General features: G+C 36.1%; 1 protein-coding gene across 1 annotated transcript in view; it reads right to left on the minus strand.

Annotated features, from left to right (window-relative positions):
- Nucleotides 1-14,892, minus strand: part of GPCPD1 (glycerophosphocholine phosphodiesterase 1) — a 99,629-nt gene that overhangs the window by 12,345 nt on the left and 72,392 nt on the right. The window contains exons 19-20 of the mRNA XM_044663394.1: nucleotides 14,498-14,658; nucleotides 13,587-13,722 (exon numbers count right to left, since the gene is read on the minus strand). Of these exons, the coding sequence (XP_044519329.1) occupies nucleotides 13,587-13,722; nucleotides 14,498-14,658 (297 nt within the window). The remainder of the gene's footprint in view (nucleotides 1-13,586; nucleotides 13,723-14,497; nucleotides 14,659-14,892) is intronic.

Consider the following 14,892-nt stretch of genomic DNA (forward strand, 5'->3'; position numbering starts at 1 on the left):
TTGCATTCATATAGTTCCTTTCCTGGGTTTGTCTTGGCAGGTAGACTCCCAAATATTTTATTTGACTCCAAAATATTTTGCATCATCTACATTTACTTGTTTTAATCCCTTACCTTCTATCTTAGTATCAGTTCTAAGATAGAAGGGCTGCAAGGACTAGGCAATCTAGGCTAAGTGAACTGCCCAGAGGTCCACACCTAGGAAGTGTCTTTAGGCCAGGTTTGAAATCCAGTCATCCTAACTCCAGGTCTGATGGTGTCAATTCCTTAATTTTTGAGTTGATTCTCTAAGGATTTTCTAAAGAAATAATCATATGATCTGCTTATTCGAATTCCTTTGATTCCTTTTCCTTGTGTTATTGCTATAGCTAACATTCCTAGTACAGTACGGTGATAATGGGCATCCTTGCTTCACAGCTGATCTTCTTGGGAAGGCCTCCAATTTGTCCTCATTACAGACAATGCATTCTGACGAGTTTTGATTTTTAAAAAATCCTTACCTTTTGTCTTAGAATCAGTACAAGGTGTTGGTTCCAAGGCAGAACAACAGTAAAGGCTGGGCAATGGGGGTTAAGTGCCCAGGGTCATACAGTTAGGAAGTATCTGAGGCCAAATTTGAACCAAAGACCTCCCATCTCTAGGCCTGGCTCTCAATCTACTGATGATTTTAGATAGATACTACTTACCATTTTAAGGAAATCTCCATTTATTTCTATGACTTCTATTTGTTTTTTAATAGGATGTTGCATTTTGTCAAAAGCTTTTTCTATATCAATTGAGACAATCATATGATTTCTGTTGTTTTTTATGGATATGACCAATTATGTTGATAGTTTTCCGAATAATGAACTAGCCCTGCATTCCTGGCATAAATCCCATCTGTAATTTCCTTGCTAGTCTTTTTATCTAAAATTTTCACATCAACATTCATTAGGGAAATTGGTCTATAATTTTCTTCTGCTTTTGCTTTTCCTGGTTTAGATATCAGCACCATATTTATGTCATAAAATGAATTTGGTAGGATTTCTTCTTTGCCTATTTCCCAAATAGTTTACATATATAGTATTGAGATTGTTATTTAAATGCCTGGTAGAATTCATTTGTGAATCCAGCTAGTTCTTGGGATTTTATCTCAGGGGATTCATTGATAGCTTATTCAGCTGATGTAAAAAATGCTGAGGGTAGCAATCATGATCTCAGACAAAGGAAAAGTAAAACTAGATCTAATTAAAAGTGATGATCAGGTAAATTACATTCTAGGTATAATAGATAATGAAGGAATATCATAATGCCAAATGTTATCTACAAATTTTTAAAGGAAAAGTTTACAGGAGGAAACAGGCATTAAAACTAATACGAGGAGACTTCAAATTTCCCCCTCTCAGTGGATAGAGTGCTGGGCTTAGAATCAAAAGACTTATCAAAATCAAAAGAATCAAAAGACTTATCACAAGACTTTTATCTTGTGAGTTCAAATTTGGGTCTCGGCCACTTACTAGATAGGAAGACTCATTTCTGTGATATTCAAATCTGGCCTCTGGTTCTTACTAGCTATCTGACCCTGAGCAAGACACTTAACCCAATTTGCCTCAAGTTTTCTATTTGTCAAATGAGCTGGAGAAGAACATGACAAACCACTCCAATATCTTTGCCAAGAAAACTCCAAAAGGGATCATGAAGAGTCAAATAGGGCTGAAACAAGTAAACAAAGAATTTCAAAGTGATCATTTCACCAGTCCACCTGAGAAGATGGATTGAATAATAAATAAAAAAAATCAAAAAGCATTGATTGAATAATTACTATTTCTCAAGCACTATTAAGTGCTAGAAATACAAAGAAAAAGGCAAAAACAGTCTTTTAGAGAAACGTACATAGCGAAGATCTACACTCTCATTTACTGTTACTCAATTTTTAAATATATGTATATACATATGTACACACAATAGGTGACTACAGAAACATATATAAATATACATCTAGGCCTGAAGACAGGAAGGCCCAGGTACAAATCCAATCTGGGACACTTACTAGCTGTGAAACAATTCTAATATCTTTGCTCCATGAAGTCAGTCAAAACTGAACAACAACATATATAAAGGCATACATACATATATCCTCATAAATCAGTAATACACAATAAAGAAGTCATAATAGTGCATTTATAAATGCTTTACAAATATTATCTCATTTTGTTAGAACTTCTAGGTGGCACTGAGCCTGAAGTTAGGAATCCCTGAATCCAAATCTACTCTCTTATCACACTTAGCAACTATGTGACCCCTGGCCAGTTCTCTTAACTCATTTATTTTCCTCATATGTAAAATGGGACTATACAAATTGCACTTGGGGCTGGATAAATAGATCAGAGGAACATTAGCATAATAATTTAATACATGGTAATTGATGAGAACATGAAGTGAAATAGAATATAAGAAGAAAAGAACCCTGGAGTACATTGTTATTAGATATGATCTGGAAGAAGATCCAACAAAGGAAACTGAAAAGAAGCAGTCAGATAGGCAGGAGAGCGAGGAAGGAACTGAGAAAGGAAGGAGAAACAGGTTATTGACAGGGTTAAACTGCAGTGAGGTCAAGAAAAAGAAGGATTGAGAAAGAGCCAATGAACTTAGAACTTCAGATATCACTGTTAACTTTGGAAAGAGCATTCTTGTGGGATATGATTTTTATGGAAATACTATTGTGATATTAAGAAATGATGGAGATAGCTTCAGAAAAAAATTGGGAAGACTTATATGACCTAATATAAAGTGAAGTGAGCAAAGCTGGAAGAACATTGTAGGCAGAAATAGCAACATTGTAATAATAATCAATCATGAAATTTGGCTGATCCAAGACTTTCCAAAGGACTCATGATGAAAAATGCTATCCATCTCATGGAATAGAACTGATGGGATTCTGAGTGCAGGTTGAAGGACATATTTTTAAATGTATTGTTTTGCACGACTTCATATGTATACGGGGAAATGTATTTGCCTTCTCAATGAATTAGGGAGGGGTGGCGGGAGAGAATTTGGAGCTCAAAACAAACAAACAAAAATTTATTACAAATAAAATGTTTGGAGTGCTGATTATTTTTAATGAACATTATTGGTTGAATATTGAAGTCCAAAGTCAGATTTTAAAGAGGTTTTAAAAAACAGTAGGAAAAAAATGCTGCAAAGGCATTTACTGTGTCTTCACAATTTTAGCCAATAAAGGAAAAATGTTAGTCTTTTGAGGATGGGAGAGACATCTTTGTGTTTGTAGGTAATAGGGAAGATTAGTAAGAGAAAAGGGATGAATTTTCTGAAAAAGAATGAGATGAGACAAATTCCCTTGTGTAGGTAGAAAGGTTTGTTTTGGCCATGAGAATGGCCACCTCTTCATGGATAAAGAAGATAATGGGCAAAATTAACCTGAGTGATATGAAATGTGGAGTTTGGGAGAAGAGGGAGCTCTTAGCAAATAAAATAGTCTCAAGGAAATATAAGGCAAAGATGTCAAACATGAGGGTGAGACAAGGATGCCATGTGAGGTTAGAGGGGTGTGAAAAGCTGTGGAAAAACTTTTATAGTGAGAATAGCAAGGGAAGTTAAAAGGATTGCTTTGCCACAATGGAGGTCCATTTGAAATTACATAACACATTTATAAAAGCTTCACTCAGTGATTTTATGATTTTTCTGCTGCTTACTTCAGCATATGAACAGGTGAAAGAGCAGAGGAAAGTGGGTGTAAACCAAGACTAAGCCTTGGCACAGCAAGAGTAGCAACAGGATTACGGGAGAAAGAACTCTAGAGAACAGTGCATAGTTGAATGGCTTTGCCAAGGGGTCAAGATTGAGAAGATAGAAAAATATAACCACTGCATAGGGTGATGACTTAGGGAAGAACTGAGTGACTAGAAAAGGATGGTGAAGACAAAGATCATTTGGAGTTGCAAGGCAGAGAAAGAAGTTCAATGATATGGAACCCCTAACAATGGATGAGGAAGCCGTCCCTGTCTAATTGGGCTCCTTGTGCCAGGTGGAACATACATTTAACACAAGAACTCTTAACCTGTATTCAACTGGCAGAGAAAAAGTTTTACCCTTGCCAACTAACAGCTTCAACAATATGCATCTAACTGCCCAGATGGTATGTCTGTGGGAAATCAGTACTACCCTATAAAGCCAATAAACAATTACTAAACATCTACCACATTTCAGGTATTGTGTTAAGCCCTAGGAATAAAAGAAAAAGGAAAAAAGTCTCTGCTATTGAGTTCACAATCTAAAGGGGAGACACTACGTATAAAAAATGATATACTACTATACATGCAGGATAAATTGGAGATAATCAGAGGCAATTAGAAAAGGGAAAGATTTTCTATACCAGCAGTTTTTGATTCAGTCTCTTGGAAGACTTACCTGAAAGAATAGAATGGTTTTGGACATCCCAGATGACCCTTTCTGGCCTTTTTTTATTCCTTCCCAGGGCAATCTCCTAATTGTCAAGGCCCTTGCCCTTTGGAGGGCTTCACATGCCCTCAAGAAATAATAGCTTATATAATCAATTTGCAAATTTGCTTTCTTCTAGGATGGTCTGGAGTCCTTCCCAGAAAGGGGCACTATTGTTGGGAGGTCTCTTGCTTTTTAACAACATGGGAGAGGTGAAACTATCACTACATATTTATGATGAATGTATAATTACCTGGAAGAAAAGAGATCCCTCAGCTGACTTGGCAGTAAATTTGAATCTCTAGACTTAAGTTGTAGGAAGAGTCCTTCTTATTTAGCCCTTGTGGAAAGGCTTTTTGTCAAAGTCTCTAAGGGGACAAATATTCAGTTATCATTCCCTTGTTATCTCTCAGGGAAGAGGTTTAGGTGGGTGAAGGAATACTGAATGGCTTATAGTATTAAAAGTGCCTTAGTACCAACTTAGATCCTGGAAAAGGCTGTGACATTATTGATAACCCATATATATCGTCCCATCAAGATCCTGGTAATAATTATTTACCAATCTCCAGGACACTACTTCAGTGCCTATCTCACAGTTTTTCTCATCTCCAGCTCTTGCCCTTATACTAGGGGACATCAACATAAATTTTTATATTCTTTCAAATACAGTAACTTCTCAGTTCCTCAGCTTACTCATTTTCCATAAACTACTTCAAGGGACCCCATTCTCCCACCCTATCAACTGAAAGCCTTACTATATATTTCACCAAAAATAATTTAAGCTATTCACAAGGCTCCCTCCCTCTCCTCTCATCCTCAATTAAATTACTCTTATTAAATTATTTAAATTACTCAGATGCATTCCCCTACTATAACCTTTTTCTCGCCAGGGTAAACCCTTCTACTTCAGCATAAGAACAGGTGAAAGAGCAGAGGAAAGTGGGAGTAAACCAAGACTAGTGATCCTATTCCATCCCTCTTTTATCATCTACATTCTCACACCTGATCTTCAACACTCACTGCATATTGGCTATTTCCCTAATGCCTACAAATATACTCATGTCTTCTACTCATTAAAAACAAAAACAAAAAACTACCTCATTTAATCCATCCATCTCCTCCCCTTTTATGGCTAAGCTTGAGGCCAACTACAATCACTGCCTCCACTTCTTTCCCCTCTTAACACTCTACAGCCTGACTTTTGATCTCATTCTTCAACTGAAATAGCTCTCTCCAAAGTTAACTATCTTTGAAATGCCAAATCTTTTCCTTTTCCCCAATCCTCAAACCTTGTTGACTTCTCTCCAGCTTTTTGTACTATCAATCCCCCAATTTTCCTTATGATCTACTGTCTATATTTTAGAGACACTTTTCTTCCGGCCCTCTTCCTCATTCTCCTTCCCAAGCCACAACTGTTAACCATGGATATCCTTTCCAAGGCTCTTCACCCTGTACCCTACTGTTCTTTTACTTAATCTCATCAGCTCTGGTTCTAAGATCTACTTATCTAGTCCCAACCTATCTCCTAACATCTAGTATCACATCTTCATTGCCTAATGGACTTCTCAAACTGGATCTCATATGCAATGTTTATTTTCCCCAAAAAACTTTCTCCTCATCTTCTCTATTAACTATTGAAGGCATTAACACATTCTCAATCACTCAAGATTCGCAAACCTACCTGTTAATCCTTGACTCCATTCTCTCACTGCTTCATATATATTAGTTGCTATCATTTCTAGCTTCACCTCTCACATATACCCCACTTCCTCTCCTGACACTACCAACATTCTGGAGTATGCTTTTATCATTTTAAACCCAGACTAGCCCTCCTGGTTAGCCTCCTTCCCCCCTCCAGTTCATCCTCCTCCATTTAGCTATCAAAATGATCTCCCTTAAAGCACTGGCCTAACCAAGTAATCCCCCTCCCACTTCCTTATCCCCATTCATAAATGCCAATGACTCCTTAATATCTCCTCCAGGATGAAAAATAAAATCCTTACCTGGCTTTTAAAATTCATTACCCAGTTTCCTCCTACCTTTCCATTTTTCTTACACTTTACTTCTGTACATGTACTCTGTGATCCAGTGACACTGGCCTTGAACAAGATACTCCATCTTCTAACTTCTGGCATTTTCATTGGCTCTCACTCATGCTTAGAATGCTCCTCTTTATCTCCACCTCCTGTTTTCAAGTTTCAAATAAAATCCCACTTTCTGCAAAGTGGCCTTTCCTGATCTCCCTTAGTGTTAATGCCTTCCCCCTCTGTAATTAATACCAATTTACAATTATAATCTCTCCTTTGTGGTTAGTTGGCATGTTGTTGCATTATAGATCCTTGGGAACAGGGACTATTTTTGCATTTCCTTATATTCCTAGCTTTAGCACAGTGACTAGGCACATAGAAAGTTTTAAGTGCTTGTTCTCTTGACCCTCACACAGGATTTGTTGACTATACTGGAGTTATCATATCTGTGGTATACCTAATGTTGCTTGGGCTGCTCCTCCTCAGCTTCACAGCTCTACATCTGGAGCAATACACTACGAATCACAAAAACTTGGTATAACTCACCATATAGACGAGATCTTTGAGACAGAGTCCTCTACAAAAAAAAAAAAAAAAAAAGAGGAAAAGCCTAGCCATTTCCTTTATACGTATCTTTTTCTGCTTCTTTTTTTTTTTTAATAGTGGCACCTTTGAGGAAGCTTGAAAAAAGATTTTAGTTTTATTCTTGCTTTAAATTTTTTGTTCAGCTAAAGCTCTAAAAGAATTTAAATGGAAATTCCTCTGGAAGATCTTAGGACTCCAAAATGGGATGCATATGATAGAACCAAGCTCTACAAGAGCTCCCATTCCCTCCATGACATGTTACAGAAGTTTTTCATTGAAAAGTGGCAAAGTTCTCCCTGAATCTTAAATGGCACCAGGCAAAGGTTAAAGCTAGGCCAAATGCAGCTTCCTTGTAGCCTCTGACATATCAACATGAATTTTTGCTCCTCTAAGAGCATTAGAAAGAATTGTCTTTTGGGATTTGAGCCAATTAAGAGTTGGTTGGGTATCACATCACTGTCAGTCATCACATCTTGCTCTGCTAGCCAGATAATAAAAGGGGTTGTGCTACTCAAGTGTTGAAAAATCCTTGGTGAACACCCTTTCTATGCTATGACTAAGCTCCTCATTTTGTTCCAGCATAAAACTTGACTTATCAATGTACCAGGCTGAATGAAGCCATCCCTGACAGTCCCCATTACCATTTTCCTCCTCTAATATGGCAGAACACAGCAGACAATATTAGAAGGGGGGGGGAGGGGGAACAAGACAAGAAGGCACTTAGAAGTTCTTGTTAGAATTAGAAGATGAGCTTGCTGTAATATAAAAATTCTGTAGCAAAGCATTAGAAAATCTGGTTAGGAAGGTGGGTAGGGTTTTGATTGTGAAAGATTTGTGGAAGAGGGTGAGGAGGAGAGATGGTAAAGTGTAGATAAGGCAGTAGCAAAATTTCACACGTGAAGGAAAATCTTCATATTTTAAACAATTCAAAATAAGTTATCAATTTAGCCTTTTATTTCCAGAGCTGAAGAGGCTTATTATGATATTTCACTCCAATAAGAAAAATTCCATTTCTTAACTAAAAACTTTCCATTTCAAATTAAAGTTTAAAGAAATAGCAAAATATTCAAAAGTCAAACATTCAAAAGTTAACTTTCAAAATAGACAAAATTAAATTTCAGTATTGAGGAGGGTATTTGCTCTGGACTTCATCCCTAAAGCTCCATTTTGATGCTTGCTTCTTCATAGTAGAATTGCTCTCATATCTTGATGGAAGAAGATCTAAGCAAGCCCTACAAAGTTGAAAAAGTTCCCATATGAACTCAGCAATAATTGTCTCATCTGAGGACTAACATATAAAAGTTTAAAGAGGGTTTGTCCCTAAAAAGTTGGTCCACAAACAGGTGATGAAATTGTTCAAACACAGCAACTCATAAATATTATTTACTAAGATAAGGAGGGGTTTTGTCATTGATATCTGTATGAAATCGTAAGAGTTTATTCTCCCTCTGCAAGCTCAATTACCTTCCAAAATTCTCAATTATTACTAATGGAATAACTGTTTCTAGTAACTTAGGTTAATAGACTTTGTGGCATCAAAACCTTACAATCACTCCACATAGCCATTCAATTAATAAATCTTGTTATTTCTATCTTCACAGCATCACTTATACATCACCTTTATAAACAGAATCACACGCCCATCTACTAAGAATAAATTCTCATCACCTTTCACATGAATCATTGCAATAATCTAATTAGTCTCCCTACTTTCAAGTTCCTCCCTATTCTATTCCATTCTCTGTATCGTTATCCAAAGTGATTTTCCTAATGTTTAGTCTGAAGCTAAGGCCTGTCACATCACCTCAGGTCTGGACTACTATAGTAGCTGGCTGCAGGTTTACCTGTAAAGTCTTTCCCTGTTCCAATCTATTCTCCATTCAGGTACTAAAAGCTTTTTTTCCCCAAAATGCAGGTCTTATCATATCATCCACTACTCAATAAAACTCCATTGGCTCCCTATTGCCTCCCAAGAAAACAAAATGCTCTATTTAGTATTCATAACTTGGCCTCTTTCTACATCATTCTTCCTGACATGTACTCTTTGATTTAGTGGCTGTTCCACAAATGGAACACCCCATCTCTCAGCACAGTTTGTCCTTCTTGCCTGGAATACTCCCTACTCTTCCACTCTGACCTCCCTGGTTTCCTTTAAATCTCTACTAAAATTCTACTTTCTATTGGAACCCTGCAATTCCAATGCATTCCCTCTTTCATTTTCTATTTATCCTGTCTATAGTTTGCTTTGTATATATTTGTTTGCATATAGTCTCAGCTTCTTGAGAGTGGAAACTATCTTTTGCCTCTTTTTGTATCCCCAGTGCTCAAAGTGGTGCCTAGCCCACAGCAGACACAATGTTTATCAAATGAATGAAAAGAATCAAATGTAAACTTCTGCTTGACATTCAACACTCTTCCCAACCTCCCAACTCATCCTGCTAGTCTAAATCAAATTACTTTTTTATATGGTCTGTAACTCAGGCAAAAAGGTCCTCTTGTAGTAGTTCCTCATACATGACCACTCATCTCTAGCAACTGTGCCTTTTCAATGGCTATCTCCAAACTTGGAATGCTTCCCTTCCCCTACAGATCCCCAGCTTCTTTTTTAAGGTGAACTAAAACATCACGCCTCCTACAAAACTAGTGCCTGTGTCCTAAAAACTTAAGTTTGTATATTTTGTATGTTCTGGTAAATATACATAGGACTATAGATTTAGAACTGAAATAGATCTTAGAAACCACTGAGTCCAACTCTCTCATTTTATAGAGATGGAAACTGAAGGCCAGATTTACTCAAGCTGAATCAGCTAAGTGTCTAAAGTAGGACCCGACCCCCATGGAACATAAGCTCATTGGAGGCAAGTACTCTTTTCATTTTTTGATTTTATATTTCCAGCCCCTAGCACAGTGGCTTACACACACAAGGTATTTAATAAATGCTAGTTGATAGAGAAAGGAAAGGTACAAATGAATATGTACCATAGGAACATCATGAATTTGAAGTCATAAAGAGGCACTCTGTTACTTAAAAAACTTGATGCAATGATTCAAATTCTACTCACACACCTCTAAATACAAAATTACTAGAGCATCTATGTTGAGCATCTCTTCAAACTCCATTCTTTCCTTAATTTCTTTCCTTTCCACCTAGTTTTCCATAGCAGCCTAAGATTCATGGTAGAATACATGGGTCACACAAGTTAAAAACTCAACATAGCCACAACAGAACTCTTATTCCTCCCCCAAGTTGTTTTCCCCTTTCTCTAAAGTTTTCCCCTTTAACTATTACTTCCCCACCCACTCTCAGGCTTGACACCTCCGTGCTGTCCTTAATTCCTCATTCCCACCACACTTATCTAATGCTTTACCAGGTCTTGTTTCTACTGACACATGTCCAATATAGATCCCCTCCTCTCCACTGACACAACTACTGCCCTAGTCTCAGCTTCCATTCTCCTAAGCCTGGACTATGGTATTGTAGCTTTCTGGTCAGTCTAAATGGTTCAAGTCTCTCCTCACCACAATCTATCAACTCAATCGAAGTGATTTTCCTGAAGTACTGGTCTGTCACTCCCTAACTCAAATTCCAGTAGACCCTTGTTTCCTCAAAATAAAAGTATTAAAATGATGTTTAGGGGGCAGCTAGCGTGGCTCAGTGGATGGAGAGCCAGGTCCCAAAACAAGAGGTACTGGGTCCAAATCTGTCCTCAAGACACTTCCTTAGCTGTGTGATCCTGGTCAAGTCACTTAACCCCCACTACTTAATCCTTATTGCTCTTCTGCCTTAGAACCAATACATGGAAAGTAAAATGTTTTATTTAATTTTTAATGACAGATTTAGCATTCAAGCATTTTATAACCTGGTTTCTTCCCATCTTTTCAGTCTTCTTAAACTTTACTTCTCTATCAGAGGCGGCTGGTGGTAAAGTAAATGGAGCCCTGAGCCAGGAGGCAGAAAGATCCGAGTTCAAATTTGGCCTCACACATTTTACTAGCTATGACCCTGGCATATTCACTTAACCTGTTTGCCTCAGTTTTCTCAACAGCAAAATGGAATAATTAGCACCTAACTTGTAGGATTTTTATGAGTATCAAGTAACATAAATTTGTGTTATATAGATGCTTATTCCCATCCTCCACATATTCTATGATACAACTACCTTGGTTTTCTTGCCATTTCTCTCACAACACCATTCCATTGCCTGATCCCAGGCTGTCCCCTGTGCCTAGAATGATCTCCTTCCTTACCTCTACCTCCTAGATTCTTTCAGGACTCCATTCAAATTCTATCTTTTTTTAAGTAAGTCTTTGCAGCTAGTCTCCACAGTTGGTAGTGCCCTCCTCTCTGAAATATCCTTTCATTTACATTGAAAATATTTTCTATATTCAGTTATTTGTGTTCTTGTCTTCTCATCAGAAATTTTGAACTCCATGTCTGGGAATTTTCCCATCTACCCAACAAACCCAAGTTAAATTATGGCATAGGAATTGTATGTGACATTAAAAAGAAAAAGTGACAAATGAAGCACATATAATTCTTTCCTGACTAGGAATCTAAAAGTTTCTAAAGTTGTCCCTAAATAAGAGTTAACTTTAAAAATGCTGCCTAGTGCCAATCCCTTTACAGAACAGGGAATTGTTTAAAGTATAAAATATCAATAAATAAAAATAATCAGATGTTTAGGTTTGGTAAAGAAAATGATTATTCTTTTATAGTTTTGTTTTAGATTTTTTCTAAATTTTAATTTATTTTGATTTTATTATTTAATTTGAAATCTGAATTGCAGTCAATATACACTGATGAATCCATAAACCCTGGACATCAAATAATATGCAGAAAATAAACTAGATGCAAGATAAGCCATGCCTTTCAAAGATAGCGTCTCATATTTTCAATTTGCTTTCACAGAAATTCCATGAAACAGAATCTATGAAAACATCTTCATGATATATTTTATAATAAAATAAATCTCTCATTTATCATATAGTAACACTTGATTCATAAGTTACATTTGTGTCTTAACAATCTCCTACCGATGAAAAAACCTTACAAGTATTAATCTAAGGACATGCATACATATTTAGAAAGAGCTTATACATGATATTTATAAATAAATTATACACAAGAGATATATATATATATTAACCAATGAATACAGAACCGAGATTTCAGATTTCATTTGAAAACTAGCACACATAAGACATAGGCATGTACACACATGCAAGTATGCATACGCACACATACATACACACACACACACACACACGCACACACACACACACACACACACACACACAGCTGATGGCATGTAATAAATACAGCCAGTTCTCGATTGATGGAAGTGGACCATTTCTTAGACCTTCCCATCCCCCTCCCCAATGGAGCTTCTTCATAAGGCCCAGCACCTGGATCCCACAGCCTGATGGGCTTCAGTGCCTGGAGAGGGGGGATTGCTGGCACAAGACAGCAACTGCTGTCACCCACCCACAGTTCTCTCAACACCTGCCACTCCAGGAGCCCACCTCCTGCCTTTCCTGAAGACTGCCTGCTAGGGGGTTGTTACAAATTTACATAGAGCGAGAACTGTCTATATTAGTAAGACTTTAAATGGTGAGCATATTTAAATTGACTCAAAAAAGGCTATTTTTCAGCAACAAAACATTTTTTAGTCCTTATCACCTTCTCACATTTACCCAGCACCACAGGATGCAAGGACTTATGGTAAACATTTTTAATTTCATGCTTAAAACCTCAAGCATGCATTTGGCAGAATTTATACATCATGTGATCTGTTTCACTTTGGATATGTACAATTATTTTCTGCTGCATTTAAAAGTTGATAAGTTGATGCAAAATAATTTTTGGAGGTGTTATATAAATTCACTTTTTTATCCCAAGGCTTTATACATAAGCAAATATCTGGCAAAGTGGGGAAAATGGCAGCAGCCTAATGGTTTATACCTAATAAAAACAGTTCATGTTCTTGACAATCCACATAAGAAACATACACAGATGGCACAAATATTTGTGCTGTTAGAACCACCAGTGCAAATGCATGCATTTGAGGTACTTCTTTTTTCATAGTCAGGTATAATTATGCATAGTCATTTTCCTCAAGTACTTATGATTTCAGATCTCAAAGAAAAAGCTAAATAACAAATATATCAATATTATGTATTATCTTTAAAGATTCCAAAGTGCTACTCTTTTAATTTAAAAATGCTTAAAGTTTTTTGAATGTTTGTTTTCTGAGGTTTAACAGCCACTTAATTTTTTTCCCTCTTAGGTAGAGACTCTAAGAAATTATACCTGACCAAAAGAATTTTAAATTCTAGCAAAAACTGTAGTGGAATAGCAAAATACTTAGTTATTGCTTCATTTGGACTGAGAAAACCAAAAGGAATAGATGAGCAATGCTGAATGAAGAAAACTATATATGCCAAACAGCAATATCCGACCTTTCAAGACCTCTGAGAAATAAGATTAAGCATTCTGTACATTATCTACCCTGTTTGCTAGACTATTTTTATGACATACACACGAAGCTGATGCAAGAGAAAAATGGCGAACAGTGGGACATGTGCAACTCTTGAGTTCTGGTAATTCTTTCTTTAGACGCTCCAGTTGCTCTACCTGAAATATATTTGGCTGTTCAGGCATCGAATCATATATCCTATGAAAGTAAAAAATACATATAAATGAAACTATTATGATTTCATGATTTTCACAGAACTTATGTGATTTAACTACTTCTTTTAATACTCAATTATAGATAAAATATTTCTAGATAATACTGAAAAAAAGCATTTCTTGGAGGAAAAGAATGTCTATAATTCTAAAAAATTTAGGACACTTATGGTTCCTTTAACAAATTGAAATTAAAATATACTCCATGGCAATTACTCAATTCTATACTATAACAGAGATTCTAAACTTTACCAGTGTTTATCAATTTCTTAGAAACTATTCGAAATAGTTGTTATATTAGGAAACTTGAAAGTGATATAACTAGAGAGAAGAAGAAGCTTCTGTAAATAGTAGTTATACTCTTAAGAAGCTTCTAATCACTAATAACCTTATTCTTCTCAACTATCCTTCTTGGCAACTCAAATATGACTTCCCACTAGCATATTAAACTTTTTTCCTATCCTAATTTCCATTATTCTTCATTGACTGGAATAATAGAGAAAGTTCTGAGCTTTAAATCAATAATCTAAATTCATACACACATAAACATAAACTATTAAAAGTAGATTAAACAATTTTCTCAATTTATATTGAGACTTCATTTGTTTTAGACAATTCTTTGTCTTCACATGTAGAATATTTTATTCTTGCCATTGCAGAATGACCACAAAAGACATTGAAATATATCTTAGGGCAAGATAAACTTAATGATATTTTTTAAACATTCCTTAGAGGGAAAATTTTCATAAAACACACAATACCTGTCATAGATTAGACCATGAACACCATAATCCCTCAGCGTCTTTCTGTTTTCATGCTCATTGTTATCATCACCCCAACAGAATATTACTAAACCCTTAGATTTTGCCTCATCAATATGTGACAGATTCTTAAGAAGGTCTTCAGTATGTGCACATATTCCCTAAAGAGAAAATCCTTGGTTAACAAAAAAAAAAAAAAAAAAAAAAAAAAAAAAAACAAATATAACATACACTATACTTTTCAAATCCCTATGGGTCATTTTCTCTACTTGAATTGTATAGTATAAATCCCAATTACATTCATTCAACTACTTTCCACTACTCAGAGGCAAATTAAATCATGATTATTTTAACATGTTTTTTTCTTTTTTCATTCCCTAAAAATGAATCATAAC

This window comes from Gracilinanus agilis, chromosome 2 (assembly GCF_016433145.1).
Source record: "Gracilinanus agilis isolate LMUSP501 chromosome 2, AgileGrace, whole genome shotgun sequence".
NCBI lineage: Eukaryota > Metazoa > Chordata > Mammalia > Didelphimorphia > Didelphidae > Gracilinanus > Gracilinanus agilis.